We start from the raw sequence: 24,475 nt of genomic DNA on the forward strand, positions 1-24,475 counted from the left end.
TCAAAGTTATCAGACACAGGAAAGGTATTTATTGAAATCGCATCCTAAGGACAGTGGAGGGCACAGCATCCATGTCACCCACATCTTTGTCACATATATATTAGGGTAAAATAAAGAACACTGCACTAGGGTAAAGGGACACCTGACTCCCAGTTTTGTCCCTATCATTTATCAGCTAGCTATATGATCTTGATTCATTCAACCACCCTGGGCCTGAGCTTCCTCATTTATACTATGCATAAAAATAACTTAACGATGAGACCAAGGCTGCCTTAATGACTGTTCAACTTCAAGATCTATAATCCTATGAATCTTAAACATCTTGAAAGCTAAACACCTTTTCCTTTTAAATTACCATTAAGAACACAGAATCATTTGCATGTTTTGAGTTGGAAAGCTCAAGGATCATCTATCTAGTTTAACTCCCCTCTGTATAGAACAAAAGGCTAGCAGAAATTTTGAAGCAAACTCCAAAGCTTGGGGGTTTGTTTTAGTCTAATAAACTCACTGTATGTGAACAACAACAAAGTCTAATTAAACTCACCATTAATTACTTCCTGTCTTTTGATCTCAGAAGGCTTTAGGCCCAGTAACACTTCTCGACTAACGAGCTGTTGCCAGTTGGGTGGATCTGTCTCTAAGTCATTTTCAAACTGTTCATCCTCACTTTGACTTTCTCCAAAAGCTATGCTGTCAAACCTGAATGAAAAAAACCAAAAACCAAAAAACAACAATGAATTCTATTTGGGGACATCAGATGGACAATGGGAAATGGAACAAGTTTTTCTATTACAGTAAATAAGTCATATTTCTGAAGTACTGCTTAGCACAGGACCTGAAACATCACCCTCTCCTACAAAATGACTTATCTATGTTATATATACCTCTATAAATATCTTTTGAATGATGTGTGTTTATTAAGAATTTTCTTTTATACTAACAGATTTGTGTACAGGTTTTCCTTTCCTTTAAAACTACGATGTCAGAGAAAAAAGGATATTATTTCTTAAAATATGCCTCTATTGAAAGCTACTTCAGGATTACTTACTTTCGAAAGGGTTTTGGTGTCCCATGCTCAGTCACCCTAAAACAATGGGGAACAAAGGGTCAACATGAAAACAAAACAGTAATCAAGAAATTTATGCCTGAACATTTTCCAAACATACAGATGGCCAACAAGATAAGAAAAGATGTTCAACATCACTCATAATCAGGAAAATGCAAATCAAAACCACAAAGAGATATCACCTTGTCAGAATGGCTAGTATCAAAAAGACAAGAAATAACAAGTGTTGGCGAGGATGCAGAGAAAAAGGAACCCTTGTGCACTGTTGGTGGAAACGTAAAATGATGCAGCCACTGTGGAAAATAGTAAGGAGGTTCCCCAAAAAATTAAAAATAGAAATACCATACAGTCTACTAAGTTCATTACTGGGTATTTACCCAGAGAAAACAAAAACACTAATTTCAAAAGGTACAGCATAGGGAATATAGTCAATGGTGTTCTATGATGACAGGCAGCAGCTACACCTTTGGCCAGCACAACATAAGGTATACATTTGTTATCACTATGTCCTATACCCAAAGTGAAGGCAATGCTGTATGTCAACTACACTTCGATAAAAAGGAGAAAAAAGAAATTTATGCCAGCGATACTAAAAACTGGGTTAAACTACAGTGGTGGATAAATAATTCTTCTAGATAGTCAAATGATTTGATACAAAATAAATTTAAAACACTTCAGTAGAGACACCTGAGTGGCACAGTGATTGAGAATCTGCCTTCAGCTCAGGGCCTGATCCCAGGGTCCTGGGATCAAGTCCTGTATTGGGCTCCCTGCAGGAAGCCTGCTTCTCCTTTTGCCTATGTCTCTGCCTCTCTCTGTGTCTCTCTCATGAATAAATAAATACATAATCCTTTAAAAAATAAAATAAAATAAAAAAATAAAACATTTCAGTACCTAATATTTACTACCAATAAGTTCTAGGACTTTCCCAAAAAGCACATGTGGGGGAAATGCTACAAAGTGTAGGAATAATATACAATGAAATAGCTGAGGGTTCTCCTAACATCCCCACCCTCCAAAGATACCACTGAATCACCTTTCCACTTCCCATTCCTCCTCCTGCACTTGGTCTAAGGGAGGAGGTGGGAAATCAAAGACGGTATTGGGAGTCCGAGGGGTATTATCTATGCAGTCTCCAGATGCTGGTGTTTCTCCAACTTGCTTTGATCCTGGAAAGACAAAATTCAAAAACTCAGATGGTGCTAAAGAAGATAATGATTCAAAAAAAAATTAGTCCTGGAAGAGAACTTCAATCTATCCATAGCCACATTCCTATTCAAACAGTTGCATGTTATCTAGAACCAAAATTTTAATACATAAAATTTTAAATGCACTAAAAACTGTTCCCAGGAATATCATGTTTAAGCAACTTTAAAAAAATCAACATAATGGGGTGCTTGGGCGGCTCAGTCAGTTAAGCCTCCAACTTGGTTTCAGCTCAGAGTCGTGAGTGAGACCGAGCCCCAAGTGGAGTTCAGCACTGTGCATGGAGTTGGTTTGAGATTCTCTACTTCTCTCCTGCCCCTCTTTATGTAGTATCTGTTTCTTCCTCTTCTGAGGATTTTACTCAGTTATACTTCCCATCTTCACTTCCCCCTCATTTCTTCCCAATGTTTAATATTATTATTATTACTAATGGGGTTATTGGTTATTACTTAAGTTTAAATGATAGAATTACATCTACATTTTTGTTTCATCAAGGAGTTAGTACCTTAACACTCTTGTCTATCAAAGTAGGTATTTAGTATCCATATTCTTCCCTTTCATTATATTTTTTTTGTAAGATTTCATTTATTTATTCATGAGACAGAGACAGAGACACAGGCAGAGGGAGAAGCAGACTCCCTGCAGGGAGCCCAATGTGGGACTCGATCCCAGGACCACAGGATCACACCCTGAGGTGAAAGGAGACTGCTCAACCACCGAGCCACCCAGGTGCCCCATGACTTAACTTTCTTGAACAACTTTGTTTTTCTTAGTATTTCTAAATTACTTTGATTGCTGTCAAAGCAGTGTCATTTTATTCACATCTCAGATTTCTTCATTTGTTACATCATACTACCAACCGCTTAAAACCTCCCTTTTTCTTATCCCCCACTCCTTATGTTCCAATCTGGGGCAGTGGCTCCCTTTGCCTATGACCTAACCATCATCTGAGACTTGCTTGCCCTTCACCACTTCCCTGGGATGTTTCCAGTATTTCCCAGACCCCATAACACTGCCTTCCTTCATTTTTCTCTCATTTTGCTGAAGTATGTTTCAAATCATGTTCAAGGAAAGGACACACTTCAGTTAAGCTTTGAATCCTAGCATATCTGAAAATGTCTTTGTACCCTTCTTCACGTCTGATGGGTAATTTGGATGGACATAGAATTCTAAGTTCAATAATTTTTTTATAGTAAGTTGCAAGGCCTGAATCCCATGTATTCTAGCCCCTGGTGTGATCATGAGAAATGTGATGCAGCATAATCCTCATTTTCCTTCCCCTCAAAGCTTTTGGGACTTGATCTCTGGTGCACAGAAATTTTTAGAGACATTCTAGGTATGGTTCTTGTTGTTACTTTTCTTACTGTTATTAATTCATCATAGGTGGTTCCCAGCGAACTCTTTCTGTCTGAAGACAAGTCTTTTTCCCTTTGAGATGGTCTCTTCTATCATTTCTCCAATTGCCTCACCTCTATTTCTACTGCTGATGTTTCGTCAAAGAAGAGAGAGACACTGGACCTCTCAAGTGGCTCTCTACGTAATTCCTGTCTCTCTGATTTCTATCTCTCAACATTTCTGATATACATTCTGAAATATTTCCTTGACTTTATTTTTAGGGACTTTTTTTTTTTAAACTCTTGGCAGCTGTGGTGGTTTGAAAATATGTGCACAAATTCTTTGCTACTCCTCCCTCCCTTCTGGGGGTGGAGCCTAACTCCTCCCTGCTTGAGTGTGAGCTCCATTTAGGGGCTGGCTTTAACTTGCTGAAATGACAATGTGCGACCACAGAGACTAAGTCACTAAAGATAGGGGGGCTCCTTTCTTGTGCTCTCTTTTGGATCACTTAAGGGGAAAGTCAGCTACCATGTCATGAACACTCATGCTGTTCTGTGGAGAAGCCCATGTGGTGAGGAGCCAAGGCCTCCAGCTACCAGTGTGAGTACAGATGCATGTGTCTGGCCCCAGCTAAACTTTCAGATGGCTGATTGACATCTTGACTGCCACTACAGGAAATAGAATTGCCCAGCTAAGCTGCTCTCAAGTTCCTCACCAAAAATGTGACATAATAAATATGTTTTGTGTGAAGCTATGAAGTTTTAAGGTAGTTTATCACAGTAGTTATTGTATTCTATGTAATAGTTATATTATTATTTTTAAACATTTTATTTATTCACTAATGAGAGACACACAGAGAGAGAGAGAGAGAGAGAGTGGCAGAGACACAGGCAGAGGGAGAAGCAGGCTCCATGCAGGGAGCCTGATGTGGGACTCAATCCTGGGTCTCTAGGATCAGGCCCTGGGCCGAAGGTGGTGCTAAACCACTGAGCCACCCGCGCTGCCCCAATAGTTATATTAAATCATTTCTTTTTGGTCTCTGAAAAATGTTCTTTTTTCGTAGCATTCTTCTTCTTCTTCTTTTTTTTTAAGATTTATTTATTTATTTATTCATGAGAAACAGAGAGAGAGAGGCAGAGGCACAGGCAGAGGGAGAAGCAGGCTCCATGCAGGGAGCCCAACGTGGGACTCAATCCTGGGTCTCAAGGATCACGCCCTGGGCGAAAGGAGGTGCTAAACCACTGAGCCACCCGGGCTGACCAGCATTATTATTCTTGTTTTATTTTTTTTTTTATTCTTGTTTTATAAGTGTAATAACTTTTAAAATTTCCCCAAGCATACTAACTTAGAGGTATTTTTTTAAGTTTTTGTCTTTTACCTAAATTATTGTTTTCGGCCAGGAGCAGTTTTAAAAAAAAATTTTTTTTATAAATTTATTTTTTATTGATGTTCAATTTGCCAACATATAGAATAACACCCAGTGCTCATCCCATTAAGTGCCCCACCCCAGTGCCCGTCACCCAGTCATCTCCACCTCCCGCCCACCTCCCCTTCCACTACCCCTAGTTCGTTTCCCAGAGTTAGGAGTCTTTCATGTTCTGTGTCCCTCCCTGATATTTCCCACTCATTTTTTACTCCTTTCCCCTTTATTCCCTTTCACTATTTTTATATTCCCCAAATGAATGAGACCATATAATGTTTGTCCTTCTCCGATTGACTTATTTCATTCAGCATAATAGCCTCCAGTTCCATCTACATCGAAGCAAATGGTGGGTATTTGTCGTTTCTAATGGCTGAGTAATATTCCATTGTATACAGAGACCACATCTTCCATATCCATTCATCTTTCGATGGACACCGAGGCTCCTTCCACAGTTTGGCTATTGTGGACACTGCTGCTATAAACATTGGTGTGCAGGTGTCCCGGCGTTTCATTGCATCTGTATCTGTGGGGTAAATCCCCAGCAATTGCTGGGTCGTAGGGCAGATCTATTTTTAACTCTTTGAGGAACCTCCACACAGTTTTCCAGAGTGGCTGTACCAGTTCACATTCCCACCAACAGTGCAAGAGGGTTCCCCTTTCTCCACATCCTCTCCAACATTTGTGGTTTCCTGCCTTGTTAATTTTCCCCATTCTCACTGGTGTGATGAGGTGGTAACTCACTGTGGTTTTGATTTGTATTTCCCTGATGGCAAGTGATGCAGAGCATTTTCTCAAGTGCTTGTTGGCCATGTCTATGTCTTCCTCTGTGAGATTTCTGTTCATGTCTTTTGCCCATTTCATGATTGGATTGTTTGTTTCTTTCTTTGCTGTTGAGTTTAAGAAGTTCTTTATACATCTTGGAAACTAGCCCTTTATCTGATAGGTCATTTGCAAATATCTTCTCCCATTCTGTAGGTTGTCTTTTAGTTTTGTTGACTGTATCTTTTGCTGTGCAAAAGCTTCTTATCTCGATGAAGTCCCAATAGTTCATTTTTGCTTTTGTTTTTCTTGCCTTCGTGGATGTATCTTGCAAGAAGTTACTGTGGCCAAGTTCAAAAAGGGGGTTGTCTGTGTTCTCCTCTAGGATTTTGACGGAATCTTGTCTCACATTTAGATCTTTCATCTACTTTGAGTTTGTCTTTGTGTATGGTGCAAGAGAGTGGTCTAGTTTCATTCTTCTGCATGTGGATGTCCAATTTTCCCAGCACCATTTATTGAAGAGTGTCTTTTTTCCAGTGGATAGTCTTTGCTCCTTTGTCGAATATTAGTTGACCATAAAGTTGAGGGTCCACTTCTGGATTCTCTAATCTGTTCCATTGGTCTATGTGTCTGTTTTTGTGCCAGTACCACACTGTCTTGATGACCACTGCTTTGTAGTACAACCTGAAATCTGGCATTGTGATGCCCCCAGCTATGGTTTTCTTTTTTAAAATTCCCCTGGCTATTCAGGGTCTTTTCTGATTCCACACAAATCTTAAAATAATTTGTTCCAACTTTCTGAAGAAAGTCCATAGTATTTTGATAGGGATTGCATTAAACGTGTAAATTGCAGGGACAGTTTTTATGTTTATTTTGTATTCTCTTTTTTATGTCATTGATATAGTTGGCATTATGTATTATCTTAGGACTTGGTTCTAACAAGGAAATTTTACCAAGAATGAGTAATACTATTCATATTTGAGAATGCAGGACTGGGTAGCTGCTGTGGCTTTCCTTTACAGCCATACGGATGTAAGCCCATTGTAGCTGGGAGCTCCCTGGGCAGGGTGAGACCCTGGCATGTTTACACTCAGGTTTTAGGCCCCCAATGTTAGAACTCCACAGCACTAATATTACAGAGGACTTACCTTGCCCTACATAATTCAGCTTTTCTAAAAGAGAACACACTCATTTTCTTCTGGTGTATACAACATGCAGCTCATATTTTACAATGCAAGGACCAGAAACTGCTGACATCATTGTTTTGATTATAGACCTCCAATTAATTCATTATTTTCAGCTTTACTTCTTACTCATGCACTCCATAAGACATGCCAACTCTGAGCCCAACATCTCTCCAAAGGTTCCAACAGGCAGCCTGGCTCCCACCTGGGCCTCCTTGAATACATTATAGGCTCCAGCTTCCTCTATGATGTTTTATCCCTCAAATCACTCTTGTCCACTTTTAATCTCCCCAAAATTTGGTGAAATATCTTACTTGTTGATAATATCTTCCCTTCCTCTACTTCCCTTCTCTTTATGTTTTTTATTTAGTCGTTACTGGTTACCTATCTGCCATGTTTTTATTTCAATGTGAGCTGGGAGCCATGAATTCATGCATCTACTCAACTCAACGTCTTCAGAATTCCATATAAGGCAAACCTCCAGATTTTTCTATGCATGTCACCCCTCCTGCTTTGTCTCAAATCCATGCTTCCTTGCCCCCCACCCCGTTCTGCTACAGCCCTCTCAAATGGAGACAGATGTTTCCATTATACAATACATACTTCAGTGTGGAGATGTGACAAATAGATACCCTTGTTCCTCAACACTACCTTTAGACCATTATCTTGCCTTCTTAGAGAAATCCCTTTCTGCACTGAGGCTCTCCCTCTTTATGACAATCATCTAGCAGTACTGAACCTTCGGCTGCTGGTGCCGTTTTCATCTCTTTGCTGCTATCACAAGGGGTGACCTCAAACCCCGGGGATGTTAAGGTATTCCAACTCTTGGTTTCTTGGCTCCTTACTTTCTCCATCTCTAGTAATTTCCCCTCTGCCACTCCAGTGACAAGTCCCACAGCTTTATCCTTGACCTTGTCATACCAGAAATTGAACTGTTTCCAAAATCACTAATACAGACAGGCATTCCCTTCTCCAAATACAGCACCAATTCTCTCAGCTTACTTGCTTAAGAAACCCATTATAACAAGCATGAAGAAATATGGTCACAAGCTTTCTTCCCCAATGATCTACAATTACTTCACATCTTTCTCTACTCTTTAAGGCCTCTTGGCCTTCTCGCTCAGCTAATAATCTTGCCCTCACACACACTTTGGCTCTCATCTCTGCTCTCCTTCACAAAACCTTGTCCTACTAGTTATAGACAGTTATTTCCTGCATCTTCAACCTCTTCCTCTCAACTAGCTTCCCTTTAGTATTAAAAAAAAAAATCTCTAGTAACTCAGATTTTTAAAAAAGTCTTTTTCAGACTCCTCCCACATCTGTCCCTAGCTACTAAGTCCCCTCAACACGCCTTTTACCCTTTCATTACTAGATCTGGCACAATTTGAATTTTTATTTATGTGACTATTTTTATTTATGAGACTAAGTGGCACAGGGCAAGAATCTATGTATAATTATTGTGTGCTAACATCTGATACAAAGCAAATGTCTGACAGCTCAGTCAGTATTTCTGAATTGATAAGAACTCAAAATGAGCATTCAGCATGGATTTATCACTTGTAGAACATTAAAATGTTAAAATGAAATTGGATTCAGTCTTGGTTAAAACAACATGCCACTCTATTTCTTACTTAGTGGGACTGAAAATCTCAATACTTAGTTACTAAATCGAACTATAGCACCAGCTTACCTGTATCATTCTCCTTCCCTCCTTCCTGGGAAAGAGCGGCCCCAGCAGCCACAGAGGACATGGGATTGGCTGGCAGGTATCCGACCTCTGTTCCTTCGCCTGCTAACGCACTCTGGCGCAACTTGGCAGGGTCCTGAGGCTCAGGACTCACAGAAGAAGGTGTGGATAAGTGCTTCGGGTGGCGCTGCTTCTGTAGTTCCATGGCTCTGCCAACTGAACAGAAAGCAATGGTTAACAATTTATGGTGCAAAAAGACTTAAAAAAAAAAAAAGATGATGCAAAGGATTTAAAAACAGATGTCTGGAACATGGTGGACCCTAGAAAAATATCTATGAATTGTTACAGAGTGAGGAATAGATAGATAGGAAAAAATGGCAGAAGGAAAAAAAGAGAGTGAAAGGAAGGATGGAAAGAAAAGAAAGGGAAGAGGGAGGAAGAGAGAGAGGAGGGAGAGAAAGAGATGAAGGCAGGGTGGTGGAGGAGGGCTGGAGAGAAGGAAGGAGAAGATGGAAGATGAGGGGGAATGACGGGAGGGAGAAAAGGATAGGAGAGCAATGGCAGGAATACTGAGAGAGGAAGACAGAGGCACACAGAACTACGCTTACTTGTGAGAGTGAGAATGAAGCCTGTTATTCCTGGGAGCTCATGCCCCCCCACCCCTCCCCGATACTCGCAGCTTCATTCTTACATTGTGCCTCAGAAACTACAGAAACTGCTGGCAGCCAGCTCACCACTCCTGCTCAGGTCAATAACTATAAGAAGTCAAAACACACTCATGTCCTCAGTTGTCATCATCGCCCAGAAGCACTGCACTCCCTCACACAGCTCTGGATAAACCTAATCTTCAAATTCTTCCTTCTCTTATTCCTCAATTCCTCTTCTACATCCCTTGGAACTCATGGTCAGCATCTGTGAAATACTCCATTCTCCTCAACCTCTTCTCTTTGAATTTCCTCCATCTTCTCAGTGTTTCCTGAGCAAGGGGCACCACTGGTGTCTGAGAATTTCGCACTGTACCACAATCCCACCCCTATTCCAGCCTGGCCAATGATTTCAAATGTAGAGCTGCCCAGTTGAAGACCAGTACATGACCTGATTTCCCTGGCTGAGCTTCCATCCTCCCTATTTTTCCCCCAGATCAGTGGCCTGATCTCTCTCTCTATTGGGCCTGAGGGTGGAGGGAGGTCAGGAAATAAAGCACAATGGAGAGGTGGAGAAACTGCAGAAGTATGGTGAGTAATATGTGTATGAAAAGATTAAACAAAGAATGGTGGAGAAATCCAGGCACATTTAGTTTTTTTAATTTAACAAAGAGATGTTGGATGCAAACAAAAATCAGAACAGGTAAGTAAATTATGTTACGGACAACTACTGGGATACTGCCATTAAAGAAGATGTTTAAGATAATTATAGAGCCACATGGGGGTAGTTGGTTCAGAAGTAACCTTGAAATAAAGGCACAATGGAAGCTCAATGGAATCATTTCAGGAACACCTTTGTCCAGCAATTCATTCTAGCTAAGTGAGCATCTGAGGGAAGATGGTGGGAGCTGGTGAGAAGGCTGCTTTTCCGACTTAACATACTTGCACTGTTGTCGTGACGGCTTGGTCTCCTTGGGGGTCCCAGGATGCTGGGGAATCCTCTGCGCTTTCCTTTTTCTTCGCCTTCTCGATCTTTCTTCATACTCTGCTAGAGTTGAGGTACAATCAGAGAGGTTAGGAGATACATAACAGAGTAGACTTCTTTTGTGGCTTTCAAACACAGAAAGGCAATTCTAATGGTCAGCTGAGAGAATTGGTTAAATGGGAGTGAAGGACACACACACAGAGCACTTGATAGAGGCCGGCATGTGGTACTGTGCACACATCAAATGCAAGATGTCTTTTCAATCCTTTAGAGCTGGCATTTTTGGAAAACAAAGGTAATTTTAGAACACATTTACTGGGACCTTGTTCCAAGCAGTTCATCCAACTACTGAACAAGTACTTAATAAGCTCTTAATGTGTGAGGGCAAAGTGCTAAAAGCTGGGGATACAATGAGGGAGGCCCTTGCCCTCACAGAGCTTCAGAGTCTAACAAAAACTAAAGAGAAACATACATAATTACAACCATGACAGTGGTCATAAAAGGAAAGACAAGGCTGTTGGGATGGCACTCTCTATATAAACTGCTATCTGCACTCCTCACTGTCTCAACCTTGCTTTACATGCTTGGATTTCTCGCTAGATTTCTGAGCTTCCTGAGAGGAGGGGCCATATCATACACCTATTAGCATGCCTAGTACCAACCTGCTGGAATGGTAAGTACCAAGAAGAAAACCACTGCAACCTGTGTAAAGAAGCATGGAGACCCAAACACATTATTACCCAGTTTTACCTTGATTTTTGGAAGGAATCCAATCCGACCCCGCTTGTGCTCCAAATTTCGAGGTTCTTTCACTTTTACCCCCAAATGCTTCATGTACATTAGGATAACATACTGCATTGTTGAACTGGAGGAGAAGAATTAAATAAAATAAGAATTCTGAGAAGGGAGACTCCTGGATGGCTCAGCAGTTGAGCATCTGCCTCTGGCTCAGGGTATGATCCTGGAGTTCCAGGACTGAGTCCCGCACTGGGCTCCCTGTGAGGAGTCTGCTTCTCCTTCTCCCTATGTCTCTGCCTCTCTCTCTGTGTCTCTCATAAGTAAATAAATAAAATCTTAAAAAAAAGAATTCTGAGAAGGGAGGGTAGGTAGAATAAAGATATCAAATGGCTTCAAAAACCCCAATGCTAGAATCCTTAGAATTCATTCATCAAGGAAAAACTAAGGAAGAATCTATCCGTTGCAAATAGAAAAAGATTCTACTCAAGATGCGAGGATATTAGGTCAAGTAAAATTGAGGCCACCAGAGGGAGACAGTCTGAATTTTGAAGTTAAAAGAGAGAAATCCTATTTAGGACTGACAGGAAAAAAGATAGTTTCTTTTTTTCATCAAATTCTAGGGGAAAAAAAACGCCAGTTATATTACCTCTTATCTTCTTCCACAGGCTGAGCAGTCATCCTAAAAATAAAAATATTTCAAAATTAAATACTGTCACATAATGAAAGAGATGCTACTCACTCAGACAACACCTGAAACAACAGAGCAGAGCTAGATGCTTTGGGCCACCCTCAATCTTTGTCACCTGGCATAAAATACCAAAAAAAATGCAAACCCCTCAAGGGACCATACGCTTTCCTCACTCATGTCATCAATCGTCAGTATTTTCTGGCATGAGATCATTTCAAAGCCGATGAACTGAAAGCACTGAAAGTGCTCAACCTGTTTTTCATCAGTTAGAAATTTTATAGTCACTCATTTTACCAATACCCAGAAAAAGAAACACAAGAGCTTTGCTAAAACATCAGCAAAACTGAAAAATCAAACCATTATAACCCAAATACATAGCTCCACATACGCAATCTGCCACCCCTTCTAAATTTGTTCAAGGTGTGCATGAAGCATAATGAGCATCTCCAGAGAGAGGGTATGTCTACATATACTTCTGTTACTTACAACACTTCTTCGATTTTGGCAACAATCTGTTCTGCACATGCCCGTTCCTTCTCCAAAGTTACCCGGTCCTTGTCTCGCTCTGCGTCGAGTTTAGTCAGCTCGCTTTCAGCCAAGGTCAGTCCCATGCTACGCTTCTGCCTAAAGGGAACAGGACAACTTCCTGAGATAGCCCAGAGAAGCACTATCTCCCTCTGGAAATCCTTCATCAGACTTTCCATAGCTAAGAGTTTCTAGCAACAGGTAAAATGTCACAGTTTTCTATTTTGGAGCCCCTGTCACCTATGACACCGGAGGAAAAGAATTCTAGAGGTGATCGCTCAACAGGACACATCCTGATGGAGCACACTTAGCCTAGAAGAACAGTGGGTTCAGTGAGTCCTGGAAGCGTATGGAATGAGGACTACAGACTCAGTACACACCAACTCTGACTCCAGGTGCTCATTATGTTTTGTTTTTTTTTCTCATTATGTTTTAATCACAGTGATAAAGACCATACTCTGAGCCAAGGACTTAACGTGTGAACTTTTGCTACCTAAAAAGAAGATTAATTCAGAATAACCGTATCAGCTTCTATCACCCAGCAAGCTTACCGAAAATCCTCCAAGTGCCTCTGAACTTCTGGGTGGACTCTTTCCTGCATCGTTTGGATATAGTGGCGGTGTAGATCCTCAGGTATAAGCTCAGGTCTCCTTTTTTCTGCATCATGAAAAGGCAAAGAGTTATGTGATTTTAAAGGTACGTTCTGGGAGTGCCTGGGTGGCTCAGTTAAGTGTCTGCCTTCAGCTCAGGTCATGATCCTGGGGTCCTGGGATTGAGTCTCACATCGGGCTCTCTGCTCAACAGGGAGTCTGCTTCTTCTCCCTCTGTCCCTCCCTCTGTTCATGCTCGGTCTCTCACTTTCTCTCAAGTAAATATATAAGTCTTAAGGGTATGTTCTGTGTGTTGTAACTGGCAATATATCAATGCTATTTGGTGAGAACTCAAAGTAGAGCAAGAGAAGGTCTTCAATGCATTTATGTATTCTACTTCACATCACAGATTTCATATACTATATTTTAAATGTATTACAGACTCTCTTTCCATTGTGATTGAGATGCCCTACTAGTTGTCATGTGACAGATAACACCTTTAGAGCTGAGCTGAGCTATGGATTCTCCAGGATACTGATGCTCCAGACTTACCTAGATCTACTGATATTTCATCAGGCACAGAAACTTTCAGGTGCTGAAACAAAATTGCAAACAGAAAGTCACACAACACTAAGCACTCTTAGAGATATATATATATAAGAATTCATATAAAGTGAAGAGATGCAACTTGGATAGCTATTTTTATAATCACATTCAGGGATAAGCTCACCTACCCCATCCAAATGTCACAGCTCTAGATAGTCTCACTGTTTAAACTTGAAAATAAGCCCTTTCCCCAAGGATCACACTATAGGGGAAATATCTGTAGTCTGGTTAATATACTCAGTTATACATCATTTGAAATCAATATAGCTAAAATCTAAACAGTGTGTATATTATATGGAAAACTTTGTCATATACAACCACGATTTTTTTTTTTTTTGCTGTATTTGAGACCATAGATCATATATTGCTGGTAATTTCCTATGTAAAGTTAAAGGACCCTCATGACATTCACGCCTCAGTGAGAAGGTATTGGATGTCAATGTTGAGGCTTTGGAGTATTAGACCTCCAATAACTATCTGTAGCTTTTACTATTGAGCCAACGAAGATAACTGTGTCATAATTAACTTCTTTTTAGCTAGGGTTTTCCCCATAATAACTGCAGTTTCTTGTCCCATTATCATATAACTGTGTTTTCTGTCTCACCATCTGGGAAATTTTCCATTTAGAGAAACTATCTTAACCTCTTCATGCTTACTTTGTATTATATATTTACTTAAGTCATCTACTTCCAGAATTTAAACAATTCCTTTAAGATCTAAAGCTTTATATTAAAAAGTGATTGGTGAAAATTATGAGATCTCCAATATTCATCAGAACAATGAAATAGATTTCAAAGCTTTCTCTTTAACTGAAGTTGCCACACAGTAGCTCAAATCAACTGTCCTAGAAGTACTGCCAGCACAAATGCAAAAAAAGATTTACATGCTCATTTCTGTATTTATATAAAATTAATATCACCAGTGGTATTAAAGAATCATTAGCAAATAAATTTAGCAGGGTTCTTATACTCTAATGTTGATAAATTTAATACAGATCATGAGCAGCAAAATAAAGATTTGACTTAGTTTGAAGCTATTAAGAAATGTGAAATTAACTTCAAGATTTACCTGAAATAAATGAAGTAAATAAAAAAGATAATATGCACCTCTCTGTTCATTGCAGCATTATTTACAATAGCCAAGATACGGAAGCAGCCTAAGTGTCCATCAACAGATGAATGAATAAAGAAGATGCGGTAAATATACATAATGGAATATTACTTGACCATAAAAAAGGATGACAACTAGCCACCCATGACAACATGGATGGACCAAGTGGGAATTGTGCTAAGGAAAATGGTCCAGACAGAGAAGAAGATAAATACCATATGATTTCACTTATATGGGAAATATAAAAAACTAAAACCTATGAGCAAACAAACACACAAAAAGAATAGAAATGGATTCATAAATACAGAGTGGACTGATGGCTGCCAGAGGGTAAATGGGGTGGAGAATGGGTGAAATGAGTGGTGGTGATTAAGAGGCACAAACTTGCAATCATAAAATAAGTAAGTCACAAAGTACAACATCCATTCCTGATAAAAACTCTTGACAAGGCAGATCTAGAGGGAACATATATCAACATAATAAAGCCCATATTTGAAAAACCCACAGCTAACATCAAACTCAATGGGAAAAAACAGAGTTTTCCCCCTAAGGTCAGGAACAAGACAAGGATGTCCACTCTCACGACTTCTATTCAACTAAGTTCTGAAGTCCTAGCCACAGCAAGCAGACAACAAAAAGAAGAGGCACCCAAATTGGTAAGGAAGAGGTAAAACTTTTACTATTTACAGATGACATGAACCATATAGAGAAAACCTAAAAGATTCCACCAAAAACCGGCTGGAACTGACAAACGAATTCAGTAAAGTTGCAAGATACAAAATCAACATACAGAGATGTATTGCATTTCTATACACTAATAATGAAGCAACTGAAAGAGAAATTAAGAAAACAATCCCATTTGTAACTGCACTACAAATATTAAGATATCTAGGAATAAACCTAACCAAAGAGGTGAAAAGACGTGTACTCTGATAAAGGAAACTGAAGATGACACAAAGAAATGGAATTTCATTCTCAAAGATTAGAAGAACAAATATTATTAAAATGTCTATATCACCCAAAGCAAAGTACACATCAACGCAATCCCTATCAAAACAGCAACAGCATTTTTTACAGAACTAGAACAAACAATTCTAAAATTTTTAAGGAACCACAAAGATCTTGAATAGCCAAAGTAACCTTGAAAAAGAAAAGCAAAACTGGTGGCATCACAATTCTGGACTTCAAGTTCTATTATAAACCTATAGTGATCAGTACAATATGGTACTGACACAAAACAGACACATAGATCAATGGAACAGAACAGAAAACCCAGAAATAAATCTACAACTATACAGTCAACTAATCTTTAACAAAGCAAGAAAGAATATCCAATGGGAAATGGAAAATTTCTTCAATAAATAGTGTTGGGAAAACTGGACAGCTACATGCAAAAGAATGAAACTGGACCACTTTCTTACACCATACACAAAAATAAATTTAAACCATTTTAAAGATCTAAATGTGAGACCTGAAGTCATAAATACTGTGAGAACACAGGCAGTAACCTCTTGACATTGGCTGTAGCAACTTTTTTCTAGATACTTCTCCTGAGGCAAGGGAAACAAAAACAAAAATAAACTACTAAGGCCATATCAAAATAAAAAGCTTCTGCACAGTGGTGGAAATGACAAAACTAAAAGGCAATTATGGAATGGGAGAGGATATCTGCAAATGACATACCCGATGGAGGATTAGTATCCAAAATATATAAAGAACTTACAAAACTCAACACCCAAAAAACAAATAATCTAATTTGAAAATGGGCAAAAGACATGAACAGACATTTCTCCAAAGATCTACAGATGGCCAACAAACACATGAAAAGATGCTCATCCTAACCTACATCAAGGAAATGCAAACCAAAACCACAGTGAGACATCACCTCACATCTGTCAGAATGGCTAAAATCAACAACGCAGAAACAACAGGCAAGGATGTGGAGAAAAAGGAGAAAAAGTCCCTCTTGCACTGTGGAATGCAAACTGGTACCACCAGTCTGGAAAACAGAATGGAGGTTCCTCAAAAGTTAAAAATAGAGCTATCTTACTATTCAGCAGTCGCACTACTGGGTATTTACCCAAAGAATACAAAAACACTAATTCAAGGGGATACATGCCCTTCTATGTTTATAGCAACATTATTTACAGTAGCCAAGATATGGAAGCAGCTCAAGTACACTCTGATCGACGAATAAAGAAGATGGCGCATAGATAGACAATGAAAATTATTTAGCCATAAAGAAGAATGAAATCTTGCCATTTGCAATGACTTATATGGAGCTAGAGAGTATAATGCTAAGTGAAATAGGTCAGAGAATGTTAGAGAAAGACAAATACCATGATTTCATTCATAAAACAAATGAGCAAAGGGAAAAAAGGCAGAGACAAACCAAGAAACAGACTCTTAATTATAGAGAACAAACTGAGAGTTACCAGAGGGAGTGGGGTGGGATTTGGATCAAATAGGAGATAGGGATTAAGGAATGCACTTGTTATTAACACTGAGTGATGTATGGAATTGTTGAATTACTATACTATACACTTGAAACTAATAAAACAATGTCAGTTGTACTTCAATCTTTAAAAAAGGAAATATAAAATTCAAATATACTTCAACATACTGTCATTTCTTCATGGAAGTAAATTTTCTTAATAAATATAATGTATAATATTTTACACTGGCAGTATTCATAATAGCAGCATAATGAGAATCCTAATTAATTCACTCAATAAATACCTAAGTGATAAGTCTGTGCCAGGATCTATATTTAGTGTTGTAGAAACAGCAATAAACAGAACAAAAATATCTGCCTTAATGGAAGCTTTAGGGATGCCTGGGTGGCTCAGTGGTTTAGTGCCTGCCTTCTGCCCAGGTCGTGATCCTGGGGTCCTCGGATCGAGTCCCATATCAGGCTCCCTGCAGAGAGCCTGCTTCTCCCCGTGCCTAGGTCTCTGCCTCTCTCTCTGTGTCTCTCATGAATAAATTTTAAAAATCTTAAAAAAAATGAAAGCTTCATATATAATCTCAGTTCTACAGACAAAAATAACACAGGAAAGGGGACAGACAGTGAAGACATAAAATTTCAAGTAGGGTGCTCAGGGAAGGCCTCACTGAGAAGGTAACTGTATTTCACAATGTGTAGGCATGTAGGCAATATAAAGGAATATAAGAAAATAAAAAAAATATAAGGAAAATGGGGCAGAAGCTGGAGGGAGAAGTGGTCTATTTCAGTGAATGTCTCTTTTAAGATAGGTAAACTCACAATGTTTGCATGCTAATGTGAATGATTCAGCAGGAAACAAAGAACTGATGGTGCTGGAGAGATGACAGTTGCTTGGATCATGTTGTTGAGTAGGTAGAAGGAAATATACCAACCCAGGTGAAGAGGGCAAGAGTAGGCCTTGGAGAAAAGAAGGCAAGCTAGCTATCCACAGCATCAGGGGAAAGGCAAGAGCGTACAGAATGATGAAGGTGGGGGAAATATTCGGTAGAAGTTCTCTGCAAACACTTCAGATTTCCCACAGAAACTGCAAGGGCCTCAGCTGAGAAAGGGCAGGAGAGGAAGTGAGGTTTCGGGAGAGGAAGGGTGGGGAACAGTCATCAAAGAGGAGTACAACTGTGGAAGGCCCAGGGAGTGGAGCATGATTACGCAGGAAGCATTAAAGGCTGTTACCCTATTGCAAAGTTAAGAATTATAAAACTCATTAGTTTAAAAACCTTACAAAGATTCCTACTGGTAAAATAAAACACTATTATCATTTCTGTAAGATCTTTTCTACCAATTTTTAGTTACCCTTGTGGCTCCAAACTTCAAAGAGGCCAACCAGAGTTCATTATGCAAGTATTATCCTCTGGATCCTCATACATATGTATGTATATCATTTGTGTTCTCTTTGCACTCTCTTGTCCTAATTATGCACATGTATAAACCCAAATATACATACGTACTCCCTAACACCTACTGTGAGAATTCATAGCCTACAACTAATTCAGAATAAAAGTAACAGTCAAGAGTAATCAGTAACTGATTACATACAACACAGATGTCAGAAAGTCCACAACACAAAAAAATAAAAAATAAAAAATAAAAAATAAAAAAAAAAAAGAAAATCCACAACAATAAAGTCCAAAAGCAGGGGAAGACTGGAAGTAGGAGACCAGTAACTCAATGTACTATAGCAAAGATTATATAACGTTAACTTGGTAACTTACTGCAGATCGATCCAGGAAGAACTGATGAAACTCAAGGAAGACGCGACGAGTCTCCTTGGAATTGGTCTGCTTATACAGGTCTGAATACAGATAACAAAGCTGTAGTAGAGGGAGAAATGGATAAGAGAGTAAAAGAGAGAAATCATGAAAAACGTCATCTATTAGATGTTCACTGGGCAGGAAAATTTCCAACAAGTAAGCCACCATAAGCAATGTCCTCATTTCTACACAACCAAGTTTAAAAAAAAAATAAATCAACTGTATTTTAATTATCTTATCTATACTGATATGTTTAGAAACTCATCTTGCAGAAGTGAGAGGTTTTACGGTATAAGAATCAGTGTAAGAACTTTGAACTGGCTAAATGAACAAATACATTACCAGTGTGGCGGGGTCAAACTGTGAGACTACATGGTGTAAGAAAACAGCCAGGTGAGCAGGGCGAGATTTCAGCAGTTCAATGCTCTGGAAACAGCTGCACTGCCCATTGATCTAGGAAAGTGAAGTATGGATACATCAATAACTCTACACCCAGGTGCACAATTAAGGCAAGCACAGTTAAACACAGCTACCTACACTTCACTTTGACCTACCCTAAAACAACTCAAGATTTCAAAAATTTCACTGAAATTTATTAGTACATGAGCTTATGGAATTTCTTCCCCTGAAAATTAATAACCTCTTGGAAACAGGTTGAAAGAAAGCCCATCTTAGGAGAATATAAATTTAGAAGATGATGATCGAGGAGCTCAGGTGTCTATAAATCAGGATGCAAAAAACAGCATTAAAAACACTTCTAAAAATGTAAGGGGAGGCTTTCTGCCTAATAATGAAATAGACGTCTTCCTTTCCTTTTGAGCTAATTGCAAAAATAGTGGTATGAAAATGAAGAGGTATAATTTTAAGCAAGACAACTCTAAGAAGATATTCCTGAACTACACTGAACACAGAAAACTAGGAGTTAAACTTAAGGAAACCTCGAATCACAATTTCCATTTAACTTCTCACATCCAAATAGAGAAGAAAGTTAATCTAAACAAATAACACCAATTCTGCATGATCTCTTTCAGAAAATACAAGAGGAGGGAATGCTTCTCGAGTTATTTTCAGAGGCCAGCATTAAGGGTACCTGAGTAGCTCAGCGGGTTAAGGGTCTGACTCTTGATTTCACCTCAGTGGGGGAGCCCGCTTGGGATTCTCTCTCTCTCTCTCTTTCTCTCTCTCCCTCTCTCTCTCTCTCTCTCTCTCCCCCTCTCCCCACTTACGTGCTCTCTCTCTCTAAATAAGTAAATAAAATTTAAAAAGGGGGCCACAGCATTACTCAAATACCAAAGACATCATAAAAAAGAAAATGACAAACCAACATCCCCCATAAAAACCAATGTAAAAATCTTCAACAAAATAATAGCAAACTGAATCTGGAAATATATACAAAGGAAAATACATTATGGCCAATTGTAGTTTATCCCAGGAATGTAAAGCTGGCCAACATGCTAATATCAACGTAATTTACTCTATTTAGAGATTAAATTTAAAAAAAAAAAAAAACCCACACAATCATCTCAATTATGCAACAAAGTTCAATATCCATTCATGATGAAAAATCTCAGCAACCAGAAATAGAAGTAAACTTTCATAACCTAATAAAAAGGAACTACAAAATACCTATAGCTAACATCTCACTTAATGATGAAAGACTAAATATTTTTCTCCTAAAGGCTAGGAGTAAGGCAAGAATGTCCTGTCTTAGCACTCCAATTCAACCTCATGGTGGAAGACCTAACCAGTGCAATAGAGGTACAAACAAGAAATAAAAGATAAACAGGGATGCCTGAGTGGCTCAGCAGTTGAGTATCTGCCTTCAGCTCAGGGCGTGATCCCTGATTGGGGATCAAGTTCCATACTGGGCTTCCTGCGGGGAGTCTGTGTCTCCCTCTGCCTATGTCTCTGCCTCTCTCTCAGCACCTCTCATGAATAAATAAATAAAATCTTTAAAAAAAAAAAGAAATAAAAGATAAACAGATTGAAAACAAGTAAGTAAACAAGGAAATAAATTTGGTTGTCTATGTCAAAAATCCCAAAAAGTTATTTTAAAAAGCTCCTAGAAGTGGTAAATGAGTTTATTAGTAAGACCATGGGATACAAGGACAAGAATCATGCCACTCACATTTCTATACACCATCAATAAACAACTGGAATTTTAAATTAAAAAAATATATATTTACAATTATACCCCCAACTCCCAAATTGAAGTACTTAAGTGTAAATCAATCACTTATCAGCTTTAAAGGCAAAGCCATTTCTTCTGGTCAAAGCTAAACAATCCAAGCAATTAAACAATCTCAGTTCTAGGACACAGCTTTAAATTTTTACAAATATAATCCCAGTCTCCAAAAAGCATTTATTTTTTTGCAACAAAATTGAACACATTGAAGAATAATCCGTGTTTTAGAAAAAAATGTCATCACCTACCTGTTCATGTTCAGTACCGAAATCATCATCCTCTGCTCCAATAATATGAGCTGCTATACGGGGAGAGGGGCTCCCAAAGAGAGATTGGGTATCCTGGTAACATGCAGAGAAAAGGAATAGAAATTAGCTCTTGGTCAAATTCACAGAATGAAGCTAAATCATCAAAACTAAATGGTTCACTAGGGATGCCTGGGTGGCTCAGTGGTTGAGTGTCTGCCTTTGGCTCAGGTCTTGATCCTGGGGTCCTGGAATCAGGTTGTGATCCCAGGTCCTGGAATCAAGTCCCGCATCAGGCTCCCCACAGGGGCCTGCTTCTCCCTCTGCCTATATCTCTGCTTCTCTATGTGTCTCTCATGAATAAATAAAATCTTTCCAAAAAAAGAAAGAAAGAAAGAAAGAAAAGAAAGAAAGAAAGAAAGAAAGAAAGAAAGAAAGAAAGAAAGAAAGAAAGAAAGAAAGAAAAAGAAAGAAAGAAAGAAAGAAGAAAGAAAGAAAGAAAGAAAGAAAGAAAGAAAGAAAGAAAGAAAGAAAGAAATGGTTCACTAAAAGATTCCGTTTTATTTTCTTTTAGTGATTTTCAAAGAAGTGGTTCTCAAATTTTCAAGGCAATCAACTGCTTTAGCAAAGAAAAGCACAACAGTATCAACTGTTTCTCGGGAAGAAAAAAAACTTCCTCTGGAAATAATTAACACCTTTTGCTCACTATACTCTTGGATATCTGATTTTAATCACTCTGTGTGTACTCCATTCATTTCATATAAACCTTGTCATAGACAGAGAGTTGGCTTATGTAAACAATTAAAATTCTAAAGAGCTAGAGTAAGAAAAGTAAATGAAGACAACAGAACAAAGGAAAAATGAGAGCAAAAATGGTAAGACAAGTGAGGAGAGAGGTTAATACAAAGACTTCTATTAACATCGCATAACTGAAAGCTGTCCCTTAACCCTGTTTTTTCATTTTCAATTCATTTTCGTAAGTGCATAATGCAGGGTTTTTCAACCCTGGTACTGCTGACATTTGGGGCCGGATAATTCTTTGTTGTGGGGGCTGTCCTATGCATTGTACGATGTTGAGCAGCATCCTGGGCGTCCACCCACCCACTACATGCCAGCGGCAGCCTCCCAGTCATGACGATCAAAAATGTTTCCATACACTGCCAAATGTTCCCTGAGGGACAAAAATCACTCCTGGTTGAAAATCGCTGGCATAGTGCAACAAAATTTTCAAGTAATCACACAAAATTAAAATCATTTTGTACAGAAACAAAGAACCAAAATTGCAAACATAAATTGTAGGTTGGCAGATCTCCCTCCCATGCAATGGCTCCTCCATTTGTCAGCTCACTTGCAAAGTTGGATTTAGCATGAAAAAGGTAGTGTAAAGGCATTAATGTAAATGTAAAAAATATGGATGTTTGAAGACCACAAATACTAAAATCAAAGGCCATACAGTATAAAGATAAATACAAATTTGGGAAGATCTTGGCTCAAACCTGAGAGCAATCGAACATGCAGGATGTGAGGCTATCCTGATTCAGGGGTTATCTGTATAGGAGTTAATAGCTGAAGCTCTGCACATGTATCCACAAGATATAAACAGTTTAAGCACTATGTAGCTGTGGTCTTTCCTCCCCAGGTGTGGTGCAGAACTCTGTATCTGCATCTTCTAAACGTGATTCTGCCTTTTTTACTACTTGTTTTTTGAACCTCAGGCTTTAGGAATTTTTTTAAAAGTTTAAAAAAAAAAAGTAAAACGAGAAACTTGTTTTCAGTGGTTGTTAGACTCTAGCTGTTTCAGTGTCTCTGATTTTTCAATAGTCCTTATGTTGCTAATAACTGATGAGTCATAATATTCTGTTAAATCTTATACTATAAAACTTTTTGTAAATCTGATTAAAAAACAAAATGAGAATGCTGAAGTAAAAGCATTTACTTAAGAATATGCAAAATCCAGCAACTCTACTTCTGAAAAAAATAGCCAAATGAACTAAAAGAAAGAACTTGAATAGATATTTGTAGGCCCATGTCATAGTAGCATTATTCATAATAGCCAAAAGGTGGAGACAACCCAAATGTTCACTGAGTGATGAGTAGATAAGCAAAACATGGTCTATACATACAATGGACTATTATTCAGCCTTAAAAAGGAAATTCTGACACATGCTACGATATAAATGAACTTGGAAGACTTATGCTAAGTGAAATAAACCAGTCACACAGAAGGACAACACATATGATGCTTCTCATAGAGGTTTCTAAAGTAGTCAAATTCAGAGTAAAATGGTAGTTGCCCAGTGCTGAGGATAATGAGGAGTCAGTGTTGAATGGGTACTGAGGTTAAGTTGGGGAAGAGGAAAATGTTCTAGAGACAGATATGGTGATGGCTGTACACAGTGATACATACAACTTGATGACAATGAACTGTTTACTTAAAAATTATTAAAATAGTAAATGTTATGTACATTTTACTACAATAAATAAAAAAACATTAAACCACCTAATAATACCAACTAACTATCATGGAGTAGCTCTCCATTTATCGAATATTTATTAATAAGTTAAGTTTTTTCTCTCTCTACCTGCACACACACAATCCACAAATATCAGGTGTGTCTGCCACTGAAGTAGAAGGAAAGCTAAAGAAAGCACTACCATTTCATGGATTTCATACTCACAGTGTCCTGAATCACTTCACTTTTCTCTGGGTTTTCCTCTAGACAAATCCTCTCTTTCAGGGCACTCTTGGGACTCTAAAAAAAGACATTCAGTTCATTTCAATAGGCTCATCAGAAAGGGATAAGGAAAAATAAGGTTCTGAACTTCACATTTGTGTCTGAAACCATGATATACCTTTCATAGAATACTAAGCTCCACTATTTGTTTTCCTGACTTTGGCAAGACACTTATTTTCTCAACTGATCTAAGTTTTATGTTGATAAATAATATCGCATTAAGAGAACAGCTGTACTGTATCTCCAGGGCTGACAGCTAATTTCTACCAAATAATCCCAACTAGATGTATTTACGTACCTCAAACTCAATATGTCAAAGTTAAACTCTGTCTTTATGACCTCTTCTACCCCCCTCTGCCTCCAACTCTTCTTTCTGTGCAAGTTAAAAACATTTTGGCCTATTTATATGAATAAAATTAAGCTTCTATGTTTCTGTATCATGTGAAAGTGATGGGTAGATTCTTATATAAAATTTACATGGTATGTCTAGGATGACCTAATGTAAAACAG

The 24,475-nt window shown here is 38.6% G+C and overlaps 1 protein-coding gene across 19 annotated transcripts in view; it reads right to left on the reverse strand.

The window, feature by feature from the left end:
* Positions 1 to 24,475, reverse strand: part of ARHGEF12 (Rho guanine nucleotide exchange factor 12) — a 152,089-nt gene that overhangs the window by 25,687 nt on the left and 101,927 nt on the right. For 10 of the 19 annotated variants that reach the window (XM_072729528.1, XM_072729527.1, XM_025999049.2 and 7 more), the window contains 14 exons: positions 23,909 to 23,983; positions 21,234 to 21,326; positions 19,143 to 19,253; positions 18,762 to 18,860; positions 13,383 to 13,425; positions 12,792 to 12,897; positions 12,202 to 12,339; positions 11,674 to 11,706; positions 11,040 to 11,154; positions 10,247 to 10,352; positions 8,664 to 8,876; positions 2,103 to 2,235; positions 1,049 to 1,084; positions 545 to 699 (listed from right to left, as the gene is read on the reverse strand). In XM_072729528.1, coding sequence (XP_072585629.1) covers positions 545 to 699; positions 1,049 to 1,084; positions 2,103 to 2,235; positions 8,664 to 8,876; positions 10,247 to 10,352; positions 11,040 to 11,154; positions 11,674 to 11,706; positions 12,202 to 12,339; positions 12,792 to 12,897; positions 13,383 to 13,425; positions 18,762 to 18,860; positions 19,143 to 19,253; positions 21,234 to 21,326; positions 23,909 to 23,983 — 1,456 coding nt within the window. The remainder of the gene's footprint in view (positions 1 to 544; positions 700 to 1,048; positions 1,085 to 2,102; positions 2,236 to 8,663; positions 8,877 to 10,246; positions 10,353 to 11,039; positions 11,155 to 11,673; positions 11,707 to 12,201; positions 12,340 to 12,791; positions 12,898 to 13,382; positions 13,426 to 18,761; positions 18,861 to 19,142; positions 19,254 to 21,233; positions 21,327 to 23,908; positions 23,984 to 24,475) is intronic. The other 9 variants (XM_072729531.1, XM_072729525.1, XM_072729520.1 and 6 more) reach the window with 1 other exon arrangement.

Source organism: Vulpes vulpes, chromosome 12, assembly GCF_048418805.1.
Source record: "Vulpes vulpes isolate BD-2025 chromosome 12, VulVul3, whole genome shotgun sequence".
Lineage (NCBI taxonomy): Eukaryota > Metazoa > Chordata > Mammalia > Carnivora > Canidae > Vulpes > Vulpes vulpes.